This window comes from Ictidomys tridecemlineatus, chromosome 5, assembly GCF_052094955.1.
Source record: "Ictidomys tridecemlineatus isolate mIctTri1 chromosome 5, mIctTri1.hap1, whole genome shotgun sequence".
Classification (NCBI taxonomy): domain Eukaryota; kingdom Metazoa; phylum Chordata; class Mammalia; order Rodentia; family Sciuridae; genus Ictidomys; species Ictidomys tridecemlineatus.
In genome coordinates, this window is record NC_135481.1 from 95596400 (window position 1) to 95618314 (window position 21915).

Below are 21915 nucleotides of genomic sequence, written 5' to 3' on the forward strand. Positions count from 1 at the left end.
ATTATTTCATTTTCTTTAAGATGCCATCATGGGAGGGTCAGCTAATATGCCTTCCCATTTTACAGATGGAAAAACAGGGTCACTGCAAACATCTACGAAGAGAGTGATAGGCAACTAACTTTCCCAAGGGCTTTTACAAACATTAAATTGTTTAATTCTTCCAACAACCCATACAGGCAAAAACGATCATTCCAACTTTTCGGATGAGAAAACTGAGGCACAGAGGTTGGGAATCTTGCCCAAGGTCATAGATCTTGGATTGGAGCCCAGACTCTCTGGCTCCAGAGCCTGCACCCAAGCCGCGGGTCACATGGCAGCTGCTCACCACACTCCTGCTCCCCCCCAGGGATGGGTGATCTGAGCTTACAAAGACGGTGAGGCTCCAAGGAACCCAAGGACTTGGGTTCAGTCTCTGAAAACTAGCTCTCTGAAGGAGGACGTGGCCAGCAGGCAGCTGGACAGCTGGGTAGGTGATAAGGTCACCTGTGTGCCTAGGTGGGAGGCGGAAGCAGCACCTTCAGAATAAACCTCAGTTCCCCTGGGAGGAAACACGCTGTCTTAGAACCCTACAAACCCACTATTTCCCATCTGAACCATGAACCTAGTCCTTGGGACACCAGGCTTTGAACTGCAAAGATCAATACTTGTGTCTTCCTCCCTGGGTGAGATTCGTTGACTGTCTTCATTTCTGTGTGTATTTATATACTCACCACTTCTGAGTTGTTATTGTCATTGAAGAAAAACTGGAAGACGACATAGGGATCTGCCCACCTGGATGGCTCTACCCCACATGTGTGCCCTCCATAACAAAGCCACCCAGGTGACCGGACAGGATTGATGCCAGGTCTACACAATGGCCAGCCCCAAGGTTTATCCCCCTCACCCCTACCGCCTCTGTAAGGTACCCAAGTAAGTGACACGTGACCAAGGAAACCAAACACCAGGATTCAGTGTGCCCCTCAGTGAGGGGGAGGGACTGAAGGTGGAAACCCTCCTTAGTGGAGGACAGAGGACCACAGCCCCACAAACCACCCTCCCCTCCGACGCTCTTTTGGTCCCTGAGGTGCGCTAAGTACTTCCCAGGAATTGGTTGCCAAACTGGGGCACCACTCAGAGCAGCATGGCCCTGGGCACAGTTCATGGACCTTCCAGCCAAACGGATCTGTCCTCCTCACACTTCTCCCCACCCGAGTTTCCTTTCCAGAGTAAAGAAGGGGGTTCTCTAAGGAGTCACCCAAATGCTTTCCAAGTCTTCGTTCACTTGCCTTTCCTGTGTGGACTTGCCCGGCCTGGCCTCTACCGAGCATGCCCAGTTCCCAGGGTCCTGAGACCACCTCCTCCCAGAAACCACTGCATCCACCTTCTGACACACGGCCCCCTCTTGGCCTGGGCCAATCGTTCAGAGCAGTTATGGGGCACTGGGGAATGTCAGGCACCCTGTTTCTTCTCTCACGGATGCTGTAAGTTTTCCCTTTTTTCCTCCTCCCCTCCCCACTCCCATATTTATGAGATCCAGTGGGCCCTTCGTGGGGGGAAGCAGAACACTCTTTTTGTCCTTTGGTGTCCCTTCGGTGCTTTTCGATCCATATGCTCTCCATGGAGGAAAGAAGAAAGACGTAAATGGGAACTAGATGAAGGGGTCGGGGGATGAGGGGTCGGAAGGCAACCCAGGCTGGAGGTGCAAACCTTGACATGAAGCATTAAGTGGATTATTCCTCTATCCAGGGCTCAGAGCACCTTGGGGCAGCTTATCTCTGAATAAATAAGAAACAGAAAGCAAAAGCAAAATAAAAGGGTTACCACGGACCTTTTTCTTCTTGGGAATTTGAAAGGCTACAGTAGAGTCCAGATGAGAGATGCCAAGCAAGGCTGCCCAAGACTGCTGGCCTGAGTCTCCAAGAGAGAGGGAGATGTTCTAGAATGTGCAGGATGTGATGGTACATGCCTGTAATCCCAGCCACCCAGGAGGCCAAGGCAGGAGGATGGCGAGCTGGAAACCAGTCTTGGCAACTTAGTGACACCATGTCTCAAAAGAAAACATAAAAAGGGCTGGAGATGTAGCACAGTAGTAGAGCACACCTGGGTTCCATCCCCAGTACCACAAAAAAAATAAAAAGAAAAGGGGGAAAGAAAAACTTTATGTTTTCCAGACCAGTTTATCCACGTAGCAAAAGAGACAGGCACTGGGGGCAATTGTTCCATCAATCAGAGCTGCTTTTGTTCTGTATTTCTCAGTAAAGAGAAAACCTAGGCAGGTAAAGAGTGAGAAAGAATGATGGCCAGAGAGATCAATACTATTGGGTCCTCTCAGTCTGGCAGAACATAAAATAATAGAAGTAGAGTCTTATTGCTTCAAGGGTAGCTAGGTCTCAGAAAGGTTCCAAAATTCAGACTCACACACCAGCCAGGTTCCATCCCTCTCCTGACACTGTCTGGGATCTCTAGCCCCCGAGATGGCCAGTCCTGTCCCCTGGTATGCTCTGGGCCAGGGAACTCTGGGAACTTCCCAAATTTCACAGAACTCCATAGACCAGTGTTCATCTCAGCTACCCTGTGCGTAACTGACCTAAAATTGAATGGTCCAAACCTGTTTCCCATCCCCCAGAGATGTGTGTAATTAGACAAAATGAGGACAGAATATGTATAAGTATCTGTTATACTGGGATGGCTGCCCAGAAAGGAAATGAGCACCAGGAACCGGACAGCCCTGGGAGCACCCTCCACACTAAAGGATTATGTGCTGGGACCGGGGAGAGAGTTACCTCTGAGAATAGGTGCTCAAGCAACTTGACCTTTCTGAATTGACAAATACTTTTGTACAGTTCTGCTACTCCAGCCTCTATTGGGGGCTCCGTCAGCAGTTTCTTTTTTTTTTTCCCTTTGGCTTTCCACATTGAAGGAGATCTAGCAGACCAGGATCTGGACTAAAATTTGACTCTGGAATCCATCTGCTTCTTAGGTATTCATTTTCCTCCAGACACAGAGCAGGGCCTTTCCAGAGTGGTACCTTCTTCCAAATAGCCCATCACCCAGACAGGGTTGGAGGGTGTTAGCACAGTAAGAGGACATGAAAAGATCATAATGACAGGCCAGTGTCCCTCCCAAAATGAGAAACAAAGGTACTGTTGTGACCTCAGGACATTCTTTTGGTTTCCTTGTCCAATGAAGCTATCAGCATTAGACTTGCTGGTCTTCTCTGACTTGAAAACCAAAAAACAGGGCTGGGGATAAAGCTCAGTAGTACAGTGCTTGCCTAGCATGCATGAGGCCCTGGGTTTGATCCCCAGCATTACAAAAAATAAATAAATGTGGTTAATTTGTAGATAGCTATTCACAAACCCTAGGTTACTTATTCTCTAAAAGAAAGCAAAGAAAAAGGGTTTGTCTTTACTTCTCAAGACCAAAGCGGGAAAGTCAAGCTGTTCAGATCTACAAGGATGTAGTGGTCAAGAAACAAGGGGTTAGTCTAGGCCCAGTGGTGAACGACTATAATCCCAGCAACTTGGGAGACTGAGGCAGGAGGATCAAAAGCTCAGAGCCAGCCTCAGCAACTAAGCAAGGCCCTAAGCAACTTGGCGAGACCCTATCGCTAAATAAAATATAAAAGGAGCTGGGGATGTGGCTCGGTGGTTAAGCACCCCTAGGTCTAATGCCTGGTACCCAAAAAAAAAAAAAAAAACAGACAAAAGAAACAAGGGGTTAGAATGAGTGACATTGCCCTGTCCCACAGCTGGGCCTCCTAAATGCAGGCAAGTTTCCTGACACCTGAAATTGAAGAATCTTTGGGGAGAAATCTTTGCTGCCTTTTTCCAAACTCTTGCCATTAAAGGAGAGAATAAGAAACATGTCAACCCTAAGGGCAAATTTAGGTGCACAGAGCAGCATGCTGCCTGCTGGCTTCATTCACTCAGTCACTCCACACATATTTATTAAATGTCTCCTAAGTTAGGCCCTAGGGAGAGAATGGCACAGGCAGCCACTGCCCTGCTTTCCAGAGCCTTATGCTGCAACCAACCACAATCAAGCATTTCTATACTTGAGAGAAGGGTTTGCACAGACTGCAGGGCCGAGGGCAGCTGTGACCAGTACTACCTGAGGGTCAGCAAGGGTTGCACCGGAGAGGAGACCATTTGAACTTTCTAGAGATGAGTAGGCAGTTGTGTATCCAGGGGTCAGGCTGGGGCCACAGGACACTCAAATGGCCTGCCTACAGGAGCCACAGGCACTTTGGTGAGACGGCAGGGAAGGGATGAGGGGACTATCTCTGAGTGGGGGTACAAAGCATCCTTTGGTCGGAATAAGTTCACCCACATCTCTCATGCTCAGATGCTTGCCGTCGAGCTGGTGGTGTATCTGTAGGGATCCACAGAGGGGCTCCTTAAGGGTTTGTAGAGGCTCGTACCTAAGTGCTTTGGGGCTTTTTTTTTTTTGAGGAGGGGGTTGTTTGTTTGTTTTTTGGTACCAGAGATTGGACTCAGGGGCACTTAACCACTGAGCCACATCCCCATCCCTTTTTTGTATTTTATTTAGAGACAGAGTCTCACTGAGTCGCTTAGGGTCTTGCTAGGTTGCTGAGGCTAGCTTTGAATTCGCAATCCTCCTGCCTCAGCCTCCCAAGCCACTGGAATATAGTAATGCACCACTGCACCCAGCCCTAGGTACATTTTTTTTGTTCTGGGAGATGATCCACGACTTTCATCGAATTCATGAAGGGGTCTGTGATTTTAAGGAAAGGTGAAAACGAAATATGCAATAGCACCCTAGACACTGGAGTGCACTATAGAAGCCACCTCCCCCCACCCCCGCAAATCCCTAGTCTCCTGCATATATATAACTCAGTACCAACACAAGATAGGGCATGTAGGTTTTCAGGATTGTCATCTTCGTCACCCCAGCAAACATATGCGTGTACTGACTGTGTGCCAGGCACTGGGCCAGACTTTAAAGACCAATATCTCTCTCCCTAGGGCACAGAGAAGAACGTCTTCCCTGCCTCCTGCTCCCAGAGCCCATACTGCAAATTGAAGTTCTTAAATGTGGCTACAAGTCACTGAGGGCAATTCACTGCAGTCCCCAGATCAGGCTCAAACTTTAGTTGGCAGTTGCCTAGCAACGGGTAACCCTGAAGACACATCACCAAACCAAGATGCCAAAAGGGCATTCTGTGGACACGTTGGCTCTGAGAACTAGCTCCCACATAAGCCTGACTGCTGGCCCTCTCTGGAACTGCTGGGGGAAAGAGCAGACTTGGCAAACCAAAGGAGGCCAGGAGGGGAAACTGAGCAGGTGTGCCGAACGCCCATGACTGAGGAGTAGGCAGGAGAAGGGGAGCTGAGGGCTGAAGGAGGGGGCAGCTTCAGCGAGCTTCTTCACTTCCTCTTTCAGATCATACCAACAATGACACTTCCAAGTAGTTGCTGAGCAGACCACAGTCCTACCTAAAGGCACTTACAGCAGCATTAAGATGAAAGCCATCCTTTGGCAGCAGCTCCAAAAATCCCACTAGGCCTAGCATAGTGGTACTGCACATAGTCCCAGTTGACACTCAGGAGGCTGAGGAAGGAGGATCACTTGAGCCTTGCTGGTTTGAGGCCACCTTGGGCAACATAGCAAGGCACATCAAATAAACAAAGTAATAGATAAATAACATACATAAATAGATAGCATGAGGCCCTGCATTCAATCCCCAGCACCCCAATAAATAAATATGTAACTAAATAAATAAATGGACAAAACCATTGAACTCTGTAAGGCTGGGGTGAGCCGAATGGTAGACCTCAAACTACAACCCCAGGAAGCAGTTTTTAACCAACTCTCAGGGCAGTTCACTTCCTTGGAGGCTACAAACACAAAAAGAGGCAAAGAGGCCCCAGTTTCTAAAATTCAGAATTTTTTTTTTTTTTTGAAAAGCTCAGAAACTCCTTCAGCCAAGAGTCAGATGAGAATGGGTTTCCTATGCCAAAGTTTCCAACCCAAACCATCACACAGGCCAACACTGGGCAGGTCAGGAAGCTTAGGGAGATGGCCTTCTTTGGAATCCATCACCCCTTTTCTGGAAAGGTCTTGGGGACAGGGAAAGGGGCAAATAAATATATCAATGTGGAAGCAATTCAGGAAGAACAAATGCGGAAGTCAAACAACAAATAAGGCGGATATAAATCCAGATAAAATATTAAAATCATTAAATGGCTGCTGCTCCCTGAAGATTGGGAAAAATGAAGAGAGTTAATTAAAAGCAATCTCCATGCACTGCTGAGCCGGCCAGCCCTGATAAATCAACAGCTGGGGCTGCTGTGGAGGGCAGGCGAGGGGCTCCGGGAGGGGGTGGGCTGGCCAGGGGAGGGGGTTGTGCCACAGAGATGACTGTGACAGTGAATTGAACACAGTGACTTAAGTTTCGTGTTTTATTAAATATTTTATGACTGCTGAATAAAGTTGTTCTTTGGAGAGGGAGAAAATGATCGGCTGGGCAGATGGAAGAGCAGGGAAGAATAAGGATGAAGAGGTATCGTGTTTGATTCCTTACATACTCCATGTCTGGCATCTTTGATATCACCCCCAGACGAGACGCTTCTGGGTTTTTCCTCTGTACCTGATCTGCAAAGCTAGATGCATCCTTGACTTCTAAAATCTCTCTACAAAAGCTTGCATTTTATTGTGGGGAAAAGGGTAAAGGTGCCAATCAGGGAAAGGAACAGAGAAGACCCTCAACATTTTCATCACTGATTCGCACCAGACTTTTAACACAAAACTGAAAGGTCAGCAAAAATGGTGAACACTTTTTTTTTTCTTTTTCTTGTTTCTTCCTTTTTTCTGCAATCAGATAAAGTTTTGATTTTTATTTTCAATGAGAAAGCAGATCAGAATTTGGGGACCCCATTTAAGAAAATAGGAAAAAAAAATATTTTTTTAGAAATGGTCAAAGAGCAGGTCCTTCTCTATTCTAAGGGAAACCTTCCTTGATGAAAACATAATCAAGAGAAATGTTTGGGGGAAAGTGGTTTTTTTTTTTTTTTTCCTCCTCTATAGAATTGGGATTGGAAGGGGAGTGTGTGCATGGGGAAACATAAGGAATTATGCATTTGGATATGCATTTTAATTAGGTGGACAGAAGCAGCCGCCTGTTAATTTTTCTTGCTTGTTTTCCACTTAGCATTCATCACAGGCAGAACCACCATAGAGCGCTCCCACGATAATAGATGGTTCTGCATTGGCTAAGTCCTCAGGGAAAATAATTAGCAGGAGAGAATATATTCTCTCCACTCCCACTGCCCCATCCACCCTGCCCTCCCCCATCTCCAGAACGTCAGTGCCTCCCCTCTCCCCTCCCCTCCCAACAGTGGTTTCCCTGGGAGAGGCCTAGGGGAGCAGTCTACCTCCCTGGTTTACAAGCACTTGATTTGCCCTACCAAAGAGCAGGGGTCTAGAAAGAGAAATAGACTGGTGGCCTTTCTAGATGCAGGGAGGAAGGTTACTTCTGGGTTCCGAGGGGCAGGAAGTTCCAAAGTGGCCTCAAATGCCAGCAAATCAAGAGGTGAGAGAAGTTGTTGGTTGAGGATAAGACAGTAGAGATGGCTTTTTGTGCTTCATCTGCCTCTGTAAAGTAAAGGAGTATTGGAACTTGGCAGCATAGACTGAATCTGAAGCTTTTCCAAAGCTGGCAACCAAGACATAGCCCGGTAACTCTGAGGTCTGAGCTCTACTGTACTTTGAAGACTCCATTCCCACCACCAGCTTCCTGTAGTCAACAATTCACCCTCTCCTTCATTAGCAGATCCAAACTCCAGTTCACCTTGGTCATCTTGGTGGAAGGACAAGCCAGAGACTGGCAGTGGATTCAAGTTCAAGTTCACAGAAAAGCGGTCCTCTCTACCGCGTGAACCTCTCCTTATGGACTCAGCTCAGCGTGACATGGGAAGTAAAATGAGGGATTTTTCCCTTGAGCTTGTCTGCTCACCTATTTCCAACCCAGACAGTGGGAAAATCCTACTGAAATCCCAGAGCTATTGGCATGTGGCTGGGCGAGCAGTTCTGTGTTTCTTGAGAAACCATGACTGGACCTGCTACGTGATGCCAGAAATGTTTCACTTATTTTCGTTTCAATCTTTAAAATGTTTAGTAGATTAAGTTTCAGTGACTCTCCAAAAAGGTCTCAGTCATCTACAGAAAACTTTTTTAATTTTCCCAGTAACACCTCACATTTGTAGTTTTCCTCCTTTTGAAATGCTTTTGCACTTATTATTTCATTTGGGCCTTGAGTAAACAGGGATGGGGCAGGGCAAGGGAGAAGAAAGGCAATGCAGCTCTCCTCACTGTGTCAAAAGACAGGCAAGCATTCCCCCTCACTCTGGACTATCAAGCTATCCAGACATCCCAGGTGGTCCTCCTTCCCTCCCTCCCTCCCTCCCTCCCTCCCTCCCTCCCTCCCCTGTTGCCAGGTAACACACCTCCATCTGGCCAGGGAACCTTCACTCCAAGCTCACCAGGTAAATAACCCATGCTCAGTCCCTGGAACTCCCCAGCTCAAGCCCTGAACCCCACAAGAAGTCCTCACCCTCATGGAAAGGCAGGTCAAGGGGGAAGGGATGGGAGATGGGAGAAAGGAGTCTCTGGGTTCCCAGTTCATGGTATATTTATCCCCCCAAAACAGTGATCAACAGAAGGAATGGTGAAAAGGTTGAATTCTATAATGCTATTAGTACTCTTTTAAATGTTTTAATTTTAGAGTCCAAAAATGAACCTATACCTCTACCCAAAAGAATTGAAAACAGACTCAGATACTTGTACATCGATATTCATAGCAACTTAATTCACAATAGCTAAAAAGGTGGAATTGACCCAAGTGTCCGTTAATAGATGAACAAAACATGGTATGTGCATATGTGCACACACACACACACTAAAAAGAAATGAAGTTCTGATATGTGCTACAACATGGATGACTCTTGAAGATATTGTGCTAAATGAAATAAGCCAGACCCCAAAGGATAAATATTGTAGGATTCCACTAACATGAAATACTTGGAAATTCACAGAGATAGAAAGCAATATGGTGTGTACTAGGAGGCTGTGGAAATAGAGAATGGGGAAGCTTTTAGTTGTTTATTTACTTGTTTTAGGGACTGGGGATCAAATGTAGAGCCTCACATATGCTAAGCACTTGCATCTTCCACTGAACTATACTCTCAGCCCAGAGAGTTATTGTTTAATGAGTATATACAGAGTTCCTGTTTAAAATGATGAAAAAGTTTTAGAAATGAACTGGATGCACATCTGTAATCCTGACTGCTGGGGAGACTGAGGTAGGAGAATCTCAAGTCCAAGGCCAGCCCAGGCAACTTAGGAAGACCCTGTCTCAAAAATAACATTTAAAAAGATGGGTGAACTAGAGGTGTAGCAATGATAGAGCACTTGCACTGCACATACAAAGCCCTGGGTTGGATCCCCAATACCACAAAAAAAATAAACAAATAAATAAAAGTTCTAGAAATTGAGGTGATGGTTACACCACATTACAAGTTTATTTAATGCTACTGAACTGTACACTTAAAATGGCTAAAAGGGTCCCTTCTATGTTATGCATATCTTACCACGGTTTTTTAAAATGAAGGAGACGCCTCTCTCTGCCAAAGGACAGGGTGACCATTATGAGTTTTTCTCTCGGTTATGGGTTTTCTCTCGGTTTAAGTCTCAGAATTTACAAACTAGCTTCTGTGCATTCTCTGATGGATTTTTGCAAACCCTGCTTTCCTTCTTTAGACATGCATAAAATTGCCAAGGGAGTTTTCAACCCAAGAAAAACCTGATAATAATCCCTCAGTGGAATCTGGGAATGTTCTGGAGGCATGTCAATGAAGGGGAGGCAGCAAATTCCAACCTAGACACTACAGACACACAGTGCTAGTGAGCCCCTGTGTGTCTGTTGGGTGCCTCCATTTCTTCAACAATAACATAGGGAACCCTAGAGGACGCTCAGGGAGACATCAGTACAGGCTCACTAACTCCAGCTCCCTCAACAGCCAGGATCATGCAGCTTCCCACACAGAAGATAAATGAGCACTTCCTTTCTGTGTTAACTAGAATAGGTGCCATGATGAACAAGCAAGTCTCCCTCCAAGCTTTTTTTTATTTATTTTAAATCTTCAGTGTTGATGATCAAATCCAGGGCCTCACACATGCTAAGCAAGTGGTCTACCAGGGAGCTACATTCCCATTTCTCTCCCCAAATGCCTGAAGAAGGAAGAGGAGGAGGAAGACAAATGTGCTTGGTAATTCCAGTCTTTTTCACAACTAAAAACACTATCTGAGCACCTTGAAACATCAAAATAGACCAATTGGTCTTCCAGTTCCTCTCTCTTCTCTCAACAGACTCTAGTTGGGGTGCTAATGAGAAAGAAAGAATCAGAAGCAAAGCCCACATTCTTAAAAACCTACCCTCTCTCTGGTTCAGGAATTTCCATCCAGGTGAGAACCCCAAGTGGGAGCATCCTGCGGCAAGACTGAGCCAAAAAAGAGGAAACTGCAAGAGTCTCCCAGTCTTATAACTTCCCTTGAGAACCACATTTTAATAATAAGAATAAAGGGGCTGGAGATGCAGCTTGGTGGTGCAGCACTTAAGATCCTGGATTCAATCCTCAGCACCATAAAAAAGAAAAAAAGAAAAGAAAAAAAACGGGAACTCTGGCGGCTACCTCTCCTCCCTGTTCTAATCAACCACAAAAAGAACCAGGAAGTTTTTGACTTGAAAGGAATTTTGACAAAGTATATCCTCTTCATCTATCCACTCCACCATCCACATACATAGTACTAGGGATTAAACCCAGAGGCACTCTACTACTAAACTACACCCCCAACCCTTTTCTTTTCTATTTTGAGACAGGATCTCTAAGTTGCTGAGGCTAGCCTCGAACTTGCAATCCTCTTGCCTCAGCCTTCTGAGTCATTTCCTGGGATCACTGGCATGTACCACTGTACCTGGCTCATTCTCCTCATCTTAAAAACAAGGAATATACAAAGCTCAGACCGTCCAAAATCACAGAGCAAGTTGGCAATGGGGCAGATCTTGAGGCTCTGGACTTCTCTCCCTGAATTGGTTCTCCTCCATTATTCCCGAGTCACCAAAGCTACAAGAGACCAGCTGCTGGTGAGAAATGAACACCAAAGGGAACAGGGTTTGAGACTGGAACACGCTGGTGGCAGGTGAAAGTTTAAGAATGGAAAAAAACTTTCTGGTGGAGCTTTCAATCGCAGATAATACCAAACAGCAGATTTTCAAGGTGAATAACAACAAAAAACTCATCATTTCATAGCAACCTGAGATGACCACAGTCCCCAGATTCAGGGAGGGAGGAGAGGGGGTAAAAGGGAGATTGGACATGTGCCATTATTGTTCCCCAGGCTCAGAACCAAGGCCTGGGTGGTAGAGGACTCAATGTGGGCTATTTGAACCCCATTATTAGGAGCTCTGAGCCTAATCCCCTTGTCCCTCCCTGCTTCCAAACACAGCCCCTGAAGCTTAGTCTTCCCAAGCCGCCTCAAGCCTCCCCGTCTCCTCCCTTGCCACTCACCGGCCACTACCACTATTCACAAACACACACCCGAGAAATTCTCCACACTCTAGATGTCTTTCCCCACCCCTCCCCCACCAACACCCCTTAACCACTGCTTTTCAAACTCTAATGCAAATCACAGGCTTCAAAAAACCTTCCCTGGGTGACAGTTTTATGATGCTAGCTCCATTCATCCATATGGTTTGACAGACTGTGAAACACCAGGAACTGGACCACTAAGAAAAACAAATCACAAAAACACTACAACACCTCATCCTTCCCCAATCCCTCTGACCACTAGAAAACTTTGGAACTTGCCATGGATCATCCTCTTCTGCAGTTAAACAATCAACTTTTCAGAGTTTCAGGCCACACAGTGATTTTATGCACTCATCCGTCTTCTCTCCCTCCCCACCCCCAGGCCACTCTTTATCTTCCCTTGTTAAATATCTTCATATTTAAAGACTATTTAAAACCAGGGTCATGCTTACATAAGACTCCTGATGGAAAATCGCGGCTGGGTAAAAAATATTTCGGTGGTTGTGGGATTTTTTTGGCCAGAGGTTTGCCACATTTGGCTCCATTTCTGTCTTCTAGTGACTTTCAAAACACTCAAAAACCACAAAAGTTACTTTGCAGAGGTTGGGATAATAAACAGACCTGGATTCTGGAGCCTTTATATGACCCAGCCCCCACTGCCACTGCATTCAGCATGACAGCGCTTCAAAACATGGAACATCGGCCTCAGTTTCCATTCTTAAAACAAAACATGCTGCCGGTGACATTGTAGACATCTCCAAAACAGCTGGAAACATGATGGACTTTCTCAGATGTATCCAAAAATCTAGCCCCCTTGCCATGAAAAGTCAGAGGAGGATGAGGAATGTCCAACAAAGTCACCTCTGAATTCCAGCCCACCTTTTGGGACTGGGCAGCTCCCATTCCACTGGCAATCTCACATGTCCCCTAGGAGGTCTGCAGGCCAGGCTATTTTCAGAGGTTTACTCTATGACAATGCCTCCACTTATGTCCTGCCAGAAATTAATCTCCTTCACAAGCATCTCATCAAAACAAGACATTCATCCCACCGGAAAATAATGTGCACTAATGAAGTTTAGAGAATCTGGAGCTTTTTTACTATAGCAAACCTGAGGCAGATGGAGAAGGTGGTTCTCAGGCATCTGCTGGCTTGAAATATCGAAGGGTCCTTTTCCATAAAAGACTAAAATACTGTCCATAAAAGGCTGCAAGTTCACAGAGTCCTAACCCCATCGCGCTCCATTTAGTACCTACCCACAATCCCCACCCCACAGAAACAGCCAAGAGATTAGGACCAGGAATGTGGTCCCCTACCCCTTCCTCTCTGACAGCTAAACTGGTTGCCACAACAAGAATGAGGTCTGACTTCTAACTTTCATAGGCATAAAAAACACTCTAGCTTAGAATACACTGTATCCAGATGAGAGCATGGACAAAGAAATGAAGAGTTGAGATCCAGCTGTAAACATGACCTTGGCTAAGTAAGTGTATTTACACCTCTCAAAGTTGTATCCTCAATAACAAAACATGGATATCGACACATACCTCCAAGCAAGGGTAACTCCTTACAAAAGAAAGTTTTGATACAATTATATATATGTATTTCACAGTTATAAACCTGCTCAAATAGCTTATTTGTCTCATTCTTTATAAAGAAACAGTTAACTTGAAGTAAGCTCCTATTGGTTCATACAGAATAATTAAATCATAATCACAGTTATTCTTTTCCTAAGCAGGCAGTTAAAATAATAGATACATATGTGCATAATCAAATCTGGCAGAAGGTGGCAGACATTCCCAGTTAAGTGCAGACAAACCAGAGTTTTGATAACTTACTAATAGAGTAAATTGTTTAAAGTGTTATTTGCAGATTTGGGGGAAGATGATTTACCTAAACTAGAATACTAAGATTAGAACTTATATTGAAAGCATTGTTCCTTGGTATGCAGAAATCAACCAGAATACAACATGCTATGCCACTAATTTACACTCAGACCTCAAATTCATATTTATGTTACCTACCTGTATTTATACACAGACCTTTGTCAAATTCATATTTCTCCATATATCCCTTGCCTGCTTATGTATGTAAGAAATGAGGTTGACTCACACATCTTTGCTCAGATAATGTAGTTGCTAAATTAAATAACACGTCATACACATTTACACATCATACATGTCCATTGGTGCTTTTAAATTCTATTTGTCCAGATGTGACCGCCTGGTTATGGGGCCACCTGCTGCGTCCCCTTTGTGATCTGATCAGTCCAGGCAGCTCCTTTTTCTGCCTCTAACACCCTGTTGGGCAGTAATAAGATGTTAAAGGCACAACAGAAAGAGAAGCTAGGCTGTCAGCTTCAGAGAGGAAGGGGGTGCGGGGTACAACAAGAAGGAAAAAGAAAGGGAGTTGAGGGGAGATCAAAGACAACCAGGAAAAAAACCAAACTGCTAAAGAGAGAGAGAGAGCGAGAGAGCAAGAGCGAGCTTAGGGCCCTAAGGAAGACCCCTAAAGCTAAGAGGGTCAAATTGTGCCATCCAATTGTGCCCAAATCACCATATTATATTATTGAATGTGCCGCATGGGAAAAGCTAGTCTAATGAAAAATAGTCCATACTTAAAGTAGACAGAGCTCTACATAGGTGTTGCATGAAACCTGAGCGGCACAGTAACTAAAGCTACTTTATCCCAATCCTAGAGAAAACCTTTGTGCAACCAGTTTCTGTAGGGGGCGACGGTGGTGTTGGCTTTTTTTTTTTTTTTTAAAGGAGGGGGAGACTCAGAACGCACACAGAGAAAATGCTAATATCGTTGAGCTCCGTTTCATTGTCAGGAGGGACACATGAGGATAAAAACATAGCGCTCCAAACCATCCTCCGGGCTCCCCCTCCTCCCTGCACCACCATCCATCCCTTCGGCTTGATGTGTCTCTGCGCTTTGTTCTAATTTATCCCATGCATAATTTATTCACGTGTGTTTTGTTTCCTGATCAGCAACTTCTAAAAACAAATGAAATATACAAGATGTTTTATTAAACAAGTTGTTTCTATAAAATAAAGGCAGATGGTATTGCTCTCCCAGTAACAACGTGTGTACTCCTTCGTAAGGAGTTTAAAAACCGATCAGGGCGCAAAAAGCTCGGCTGTGGCGGGGGTGGTATTGTTTACACCCCTCACCCCCAGGGAGAGGGGTTGGGATGCAAAAAGGGACAGCTAATTATAAATGACCACTCAACTCCCACCTAGAAAAAAGCAGGCAGGCGTGTTGCATGTGTGCCAGCGTATGTCAATACCGAATTACAAATACATCATGCTGCAACTGTTTCTAATTATACAAAGTGCAAGTATAATTCAGAACTAATTCCACTAACCGGCCAAGATTTGGCCCTCTTCTTCCCGCTTCTCTGTTCCTTACTTACCCCATCCTCCCCAAACACGCAGCCTTCCGTGGTTTTAAAAAAAAAAAAAAAAGTGGAGTGAGCAAGGGAACACTGGAGCGTAGAGATATTGCGCCCGCCCGCGCGTAAAGCCGGCTCCCCGGCAACAAGGGTATGGCTTTCCCAGTAGGAAACCCTGCGCACATGCGAAATAGATCTTTCTAACTTGAGTTTACCAGGTGGCACTAGCCCGAGTATGTGATTTCAGCTGGAAATAAGGGAATTGCAAATCAGTTGTGGATTCGGTAGAAACTCCCAGCATCAGCGGTGAGGCGGCGCGAGCGACCTGGAGCTAGGATGCGGCGAAGTTACGCCCATTTATTCTGCCATAAAACATTTTCTTTCTTGGGTGAAACGCTGTGGCGTTCAAGTGCAATGTATCTGAGCTTCGAGCGAGAACAGAAGCCAGGATCGGAACCCTCTCTGATCAGCCTCAGCTTCCAATCTCCCCGGAGACCTGGGACATTCCTACCCCCTTCCTTATCACCAGTGGGAGATAAGCTGGTGTAAACACGTCCGATTCTCTCTAAGCGTTCCTTCGCGTTAGGAATGCCCCCTACCGCCGCCCCGGTGCGAACCTGGTTTTCAACTCCAGTAGGAGCCCGGGCTTAGGACGCGAATGTGCAGAGTTAAAAGAAGCGGGGTCAACGACCGCCACACACCGGGGAGAATTCGGCACCAAACACCCATCCGCACCTCCCCCTCGCCTCGCCAGAGGGCTTTCATCCGGCGGGGAAGTCCTGGTCCAAGGGGTGCTGACCCCGGAGCCCACGTCGCGCCGCGTTTCGATAGGAGCCACCCTCCGCCAACGTTCCTGCCAATAGCACCCCTTTCACAGCGACACTAGTTTTCCGAGGCCGCCCCCGGCTCCGCGATCGCAAGCGGACTTGGCGGCTTAACAGTTCCCCCGACTGGAAGGAAGGAAAGCAAGCAGGAATTGGCTACCGGGCCCGGGAACTGGCCCCTGCGAGTCCTCGCCCAGCCCGCCTCCCTGTGTCCGGGATCTGGGCGTCCGCTCAAAGTCTCCCCGAGGCGGCCGGAGGCACCTGCCCCTAGTTCTGGCCGCGAGCAGACGCAGCCGGCTCGGATGGGGAGCCCCAAACCGCCTCCCCGCCCGCCTCGGCTTTTCACCTAGAGGAGGAAAGAACACCATTCATAAGACCTGCAGCTACCCGGCTTCCAAATCAACCCCAAGTTAACCCGAGTCGTTAATTTACTACAGCCAGTTTGTCTACAAATACGCAGACACACCGGCGACCGCCCGGAGCGCCTTCACGATCCAGGGACGCCAGGGCAGAAAAGCCCGGGGCAACCACCTGGGCCCCGGGGCTCCCGGGACCCGCTGCTCCCCCCGCGGTCCTCCAACTCCGGAAGGTTTGCACAAACTCCCCGCCAGAGATCTGAAGGCAGAGAGCGCCCTGCGAACTCCGGAGCCGCCGCGGTTTGTCCGCTCGCCCCGGCAGTCCGAGCAGCGGGGCGGGGGCCTCGGGCTCCGGAGGCCAGGGCTCATCCAAGTGCACCGAGGCAGCCCCTGCCCGGCGCTCGGTCCCCGCTCGGCCGTCGCCCGCGCGGCACTCGTCGCCCGGCGAGGTAGGGGACTCGAGGGACCGTGCAATCCCCGAGCTGCCCAAGACCCCCTGAGCTGTAAAGCGCTGGAGCGCCTGGCTCTCCTGCTGGTAACCCCTCTCTCACTCTCAGTCTTGGTCCGCCAATTAAGTAGAACACAAATGTAACAATTTTCTTTTTGTTAATTGCATCTCCTGACATTTCTGCGCTCTGGGAGAAAAAAAAAAGAAGATGAAGAAGTAAGAGCAGAAAGAAAAGAGAGAAGCCCCGCCGCGGCTGGAGGCGCCTGCAAGCGCCGAGCATTGGCAGCGCTCGGCACGCAGAAGGCGCCTTTTTTTTCATATTGAAACCACGCGGAATATGTACATTTTTTAGTCTTACTTACGCTTTCAGGGGGTTGTGAATGACAGTCGCCATTTTGCTACAATGTAACAGAATATTGTCTGTCTCAGAGTTCTAAAGGTTCGCTCAGGGGAAGCGGCGGACCAATCAGAGCACGGGATACCGGCCCGCCAGCCAATCAGCGCGGCTGGTCGCCAGGTGGGCGGGGCCTTCGCGGTGGTAGTTATTAGGGGAGCTGTCAAAGCCCAGAGGTCACTCCCTTTTGTAGAGCCCGAGAGCTAGCAGGTCTTAAAGGGGAAGTACCGCGCTAGCAGCTCCTTTTCCGACTGGGACTAGTGGAAATGCACGGGAGAGTATTCTAGCTTGGTTTGAGTCCCTACTTTTTAAAATAACTGCAGAGAGTTTGCGCTCCTGTAAGGAAATATTTACGTATTGCTAACAAACCACTGAATCCCATTCATTTGCTTTTGGCTTTGCATATCACTGCTTTTAATCCCCCGAAGGGTAAATCCCCGTGTTCCAGTGCAAAAGTTGGAAGGCTGCCGTTTCCTCTAACAAATTACTACACGTGTCCTGCCGTTTGCTAGTGCTCTGGGTCCAGCGGTTTTTTAATATTCTTGTTCCCGAAGTGTTTTCTTTCTCTCAGCCACCTTCCTCTCTGGATTTCTTGGAATTGCAGCCACTAACCCTGGCGACTCCAGAACAGCAACTCCCCTCCCCCTGGAATGTCTCAGTGTCAGGTTCTGTCTCTTCTGCAGCCAGAGATTTCGTTACGTAATTCACGGTGGTCACTCGGCGTGGTCCCCAGCTACCACCGCTTCAGTTCCCCAGCCTCACCAGAAACTTCCGAAAAGATCAGACTCTGGCCCGCTGGAGAGCTGGCTTCGATGTGGCGATCTGACCTTTAGGTTTAGGGACAAGGAAGATTTAAGGCAACTTCTGAAAATGGTCTGTGCTACTAAGAAAGCGAGGAACTAGGCAGAAGTTGTAGAACCTGGACTGGGTGTTGCCAGAGTCCCTTTCGGGGAGTGGCACTCGAGATTCTGGCGTCACCTTTCACTACTTAGATAGAAGGTGAAAAGAATTTGCCAATGAATAATCCTACGTGACTCCAGGCATCCAGAGAGTCTGTCTGCTTCAAGTCAGTGACAACTCTTCACTGGCGACCCCTTGACAAAATTGGAAGACTTCTGCGAAGTCAGGCTTCCAGGGGCAAGGATGCCCCCCAAGAAGCCCCAAGTGGATGAAATCTCACTAAATCGTTGTGCAGGGGACTCCTTAGCATATAGAAGTCTGGCTACCATCCCAAAGCTGTTTAATCGGGTCAAACAGCTAAGATCGTAGGGGGAGGGGTAAAAAGAAGAGTTGCCAAATTGCCAGTTCTTCACAGCTCTGCACTCTAGCTTCCTTTTGTTCCTCCCAAGGCAATGAATAAAAAAAAAAAAAAAAAAAATCCCAGAACTTTCACATTTCAGGAGTCAAGTACATTAGATACATTAGCAAAATGAGACTTGAGTCAGTATGTTCATAACAGACTTGAAATTTATCACTCTTTCTCTCTGCCTAGTTAGTAGTAGAGCCATGTTCAACAAATTTCTTTTCTTTTAATATTTATTTTTAAGTTTTAATATCTTTATTTTACATTTATGTGGTGCTAAGGATTGAACCCAGTGCCTCATGCATGCTAGGCGAGCACTCTACCACTGAGCCACAACCCCAGTCCCAGGTTCAACAGACTTCTTTGTAAATTCTCTGTATACCTTCACAGAGATTAGTTTGGAAAGTTATCTTCTTTTCTAAAATTAAGGTTTGAAAAACTCCTTCCTCATTAATTGTCAAGGGATTAGTTCAAAAGCCTGTACTTTGGCTGGGAAGGACCTGACGTCATTTTAAAAAGCAAGCACTAAGGCTGGAGATATAGCTCAGTTGGTAGAGTGCTTGCCTTGCATGCACAAGGCCCTGGGTTCAATCCCTAGCACCACCAAAAAAAAAAAAAAAATGAGTTAAAAGCATCAGTCAGAACTCCCACCAACTTCTGAAAGATATTAAGGCACAGAAACTCAGATAGGAAGATGACAACATGGACATGTCTTAAAAACATTAAAATACAAAGGAAGTGGGTTGGGGCAAGTGGGCTGGAGCTATAGCTCAATGGCAGAGTGGAGCACTGGGGTTCAATCCTCAGCACCACATAAAAATAAACAAATAAAATAAAGACATGCTGTCCATCTACAACTACAAAAAAAAAATTTTAAATACAAAGGAAGTAGTAAATGTACAGGCTACCCTGAATGAGGTTTATAATTTAATTGGAGAAGAGAAAAAAATGATATTACATCTTAAAAAAAAATACATACTTTAAGAATGTTCATAACTTTTAGTATTAAGATCCTGATGAAGAAACTAACATAATCCTCAACTACCTGGCACACTTAAATGACAGGTGGATGGTAAAACACAAGCCTAGTATGTACCAGCACCCAATCCAGCACCCCCAAAAAAAAAGATCACCTTGAGAAATGTTAATGTAGAACTTAAAACATTTATCTGTAAAACAATTTCAATATGAATTGAAAAATAATGAATTAAAGAAAGTACATTTTGCCAGGTGCAATGGCATGAATCTATAATCCCAACAACTCCAAAGGCTCAGGCAGGAGGATTGCAAGTTTGAGGTTAGCCTTGGCAATTTAGTTCTTGTTACTCCTAAAAAGGACTGAGGGTAGAATATCATTTTAACTGTCAATACAAGAATGACATTTAAATACATCCTTTGTCAATTCTGAGACATAAAAGTTACTATTTTAACTCTGGGTTTTATGTGATAGATAAAAAGGACACAAATTTTCTTGCCAGAATGCTCAAAAGTAGAGTAAATATATTTAAAGAATACAGGAACTTTGAACAGAGTTTTAGAGAATATTGGATTCTAAAATTTAACAGCGCTGTCTACGGTAGGAGGATGGGCTCTAGCATCTACCTGCCTGAGCCCACCACTTACCAACTGGGTTACTGTGGGGCAAGTTTATTTATCAATTTGAATGTCTCCATTTCCTCCTCTGAAAAATGGCAATAATGGAATCAGGATTGTAGCTCAGTGGTAGAGCACTAGCCTAGCACATATGTGGCTCTGGGCTTGATCCCCAGCACCACATAAAAATAAATAAAATAAAAGTATTGTGTCCATCTACAACTTAAAAAATATTTTTAAAAAACGGTAATAATCTATACTACAGAGCAACAGTAACAAAAACAGCATGGTATTGGCACCAAAATAGACATGTAGACCAATGGTACAAAATAGAAGACACAGAGAAAAGCCCACATAAAAACAGTTATCTCATACTAGACAAAATGCCAAAAACACACATTGGAGAAAAAATAGCTTTTTCAACAAATGGTGCTGGGAAAACTGGAAATCCATATGCAGCGAAATGAAATTAAACCCCTGTCTCTCACCATGCACAAAACTTAAGTCAAAGTGGATCAAGGACCTAGGAATGAGACTAGAGACCCAACAGAAGAAAAAGTAGGCCCAAATCTTCATCATGTCAGATTAGGCCCCAACTTCCTTAACAAAACTCCTAAAGCACAAGAAGTAAAATCAAGAATCAATAAATGGGATGGATTCAAACTGAAAAGCTTCTTCTCAGCAAAAGAAACAATCAATGATGTGAACAGAGAGCCTACAGAGTGGGAAAAGATCTCTACTACACGCACATCAGATAAAGCACTAATCTCCAGGATATATAAAGAACTCGAGAAACTTAACACCAAAAAAACAAACAACCCAATCAATAAATGGGCTAAGGAACAGAACAGACACTTGTCAGAAAAAGATATAAAAACAATCAACAAATATATGAAAAAAATGTTCAACATCTCTAGTAATTAGAGAAATGCAAATCAAAACTATTCTAAGATTTCATTTCACTCCAGTCAGAATGGGAGCTATCAAGAATATAAGCAGCCAGGCTCAGTGGAGCACACCTGTAATCCCAGCAGTTTGGGAGGCTGAGGCAGGAGAATAGTGAGTTCAAAGCCAGCCTCAGCAATGGTGAGGCACTAAGGAACTCAGTGAGGCCCTGTCTCTAAATAAAATACAAAATAGGGCTGGGGATATGGCTCAGTGGTTGAGTGTCCCTGAGTTCAATCCACAATCCATAGTACAAAAAAAAAGAAAGAAAGAAATAACAAGTGTTGACTAGGATGTGGGGAAAAAGGTACACTCATACATTGCTGGTAGTACTGCAAATTGGTGGAACTACTGTGGAAAGCAGTATGAAGATACCTCAAAAAAACTTGGAATGGAACCACCATTTGACCCAGCTACCCCACTCCTTGGTTTATACCCAAAAGACTTAAAATCAGCATACTATAGTGACACAGCCACATCAATGTTTATAGCAGCTCAATTCACAATAGCTAAACTGTGGAAACAACCTAGATGCCCATCAATAGATGAATGGATAAAGAAACTGTGGTTTATATACACAATGGAATATTACTCGGCATTAAAAGAGAACAAAATTATGGCATCTGCAGGTAAATGGATGGAGTTGGAGAATATCATGCTAAGTGAAGTAAGTCAACCCAAAAAAAAACAAAGGCTGAATATTATCTCTGATTTGTGGATGCTGATCCATAATGTAGGGAGACATGAAAAGAATAGAGGAACTTTGGATTGGGCAAAGGGGAGGGTAAGGAGGGGAAAAGGTAAGGGGAAGGAAAGATGGTGGAATGAGATGGACATCAGTATCCTAGGTACATATATGATTGCACAAATGGTACAACTCTACATCATGTACAACCAGAGAATTGAAATGTTGTGCTCTATTTGTGTACAATGAATTGAAATGCATTCTGCTGTCATGTATAACTAAATAGAACAAATTTTAAAAATGTAAAAAAAAATGGCAATAATAATAAACCCTACTTAGGGCTATTGCAGGACTGAGTGAGGTAATACATCAAGTGTCCAATAT

At 45.4% G+C, this 21915-nt stretch overlaps 1 protein-coding gene across 5 annotated transcripts in view; it reads right to left on the reverse strand.

Moving 5' to 3' along the window:
- The window catches only part of Dpf3 (double PHD fingers 3), a 259655-nt gene extending 242577 nt beyond the window's left edge, over positions 1–17078 (reverse strand). For 3 of the 5 annotated variants that reach the window (XM_005321197.4, XM_078050466.1, XM_078050465.1), the window contains exon 1: positions 16974–17078. In XM_005321197.4, the coding sequence (XP_005321254.1) occupies positions 16974–17005 (32 nt within the window). In that variant the 5' untranslated portion in view covers positions 17006–17078. The remainder of the gene's footprint in view (positions 1–16973) is intronic. The other 2 variants (XR_002483520.3, XR_002483521.3) reach the window with 1 other exon arrangement.
- Between the last annotated feature and the right edge of the window lie 4837 nt (positions 17079–21915).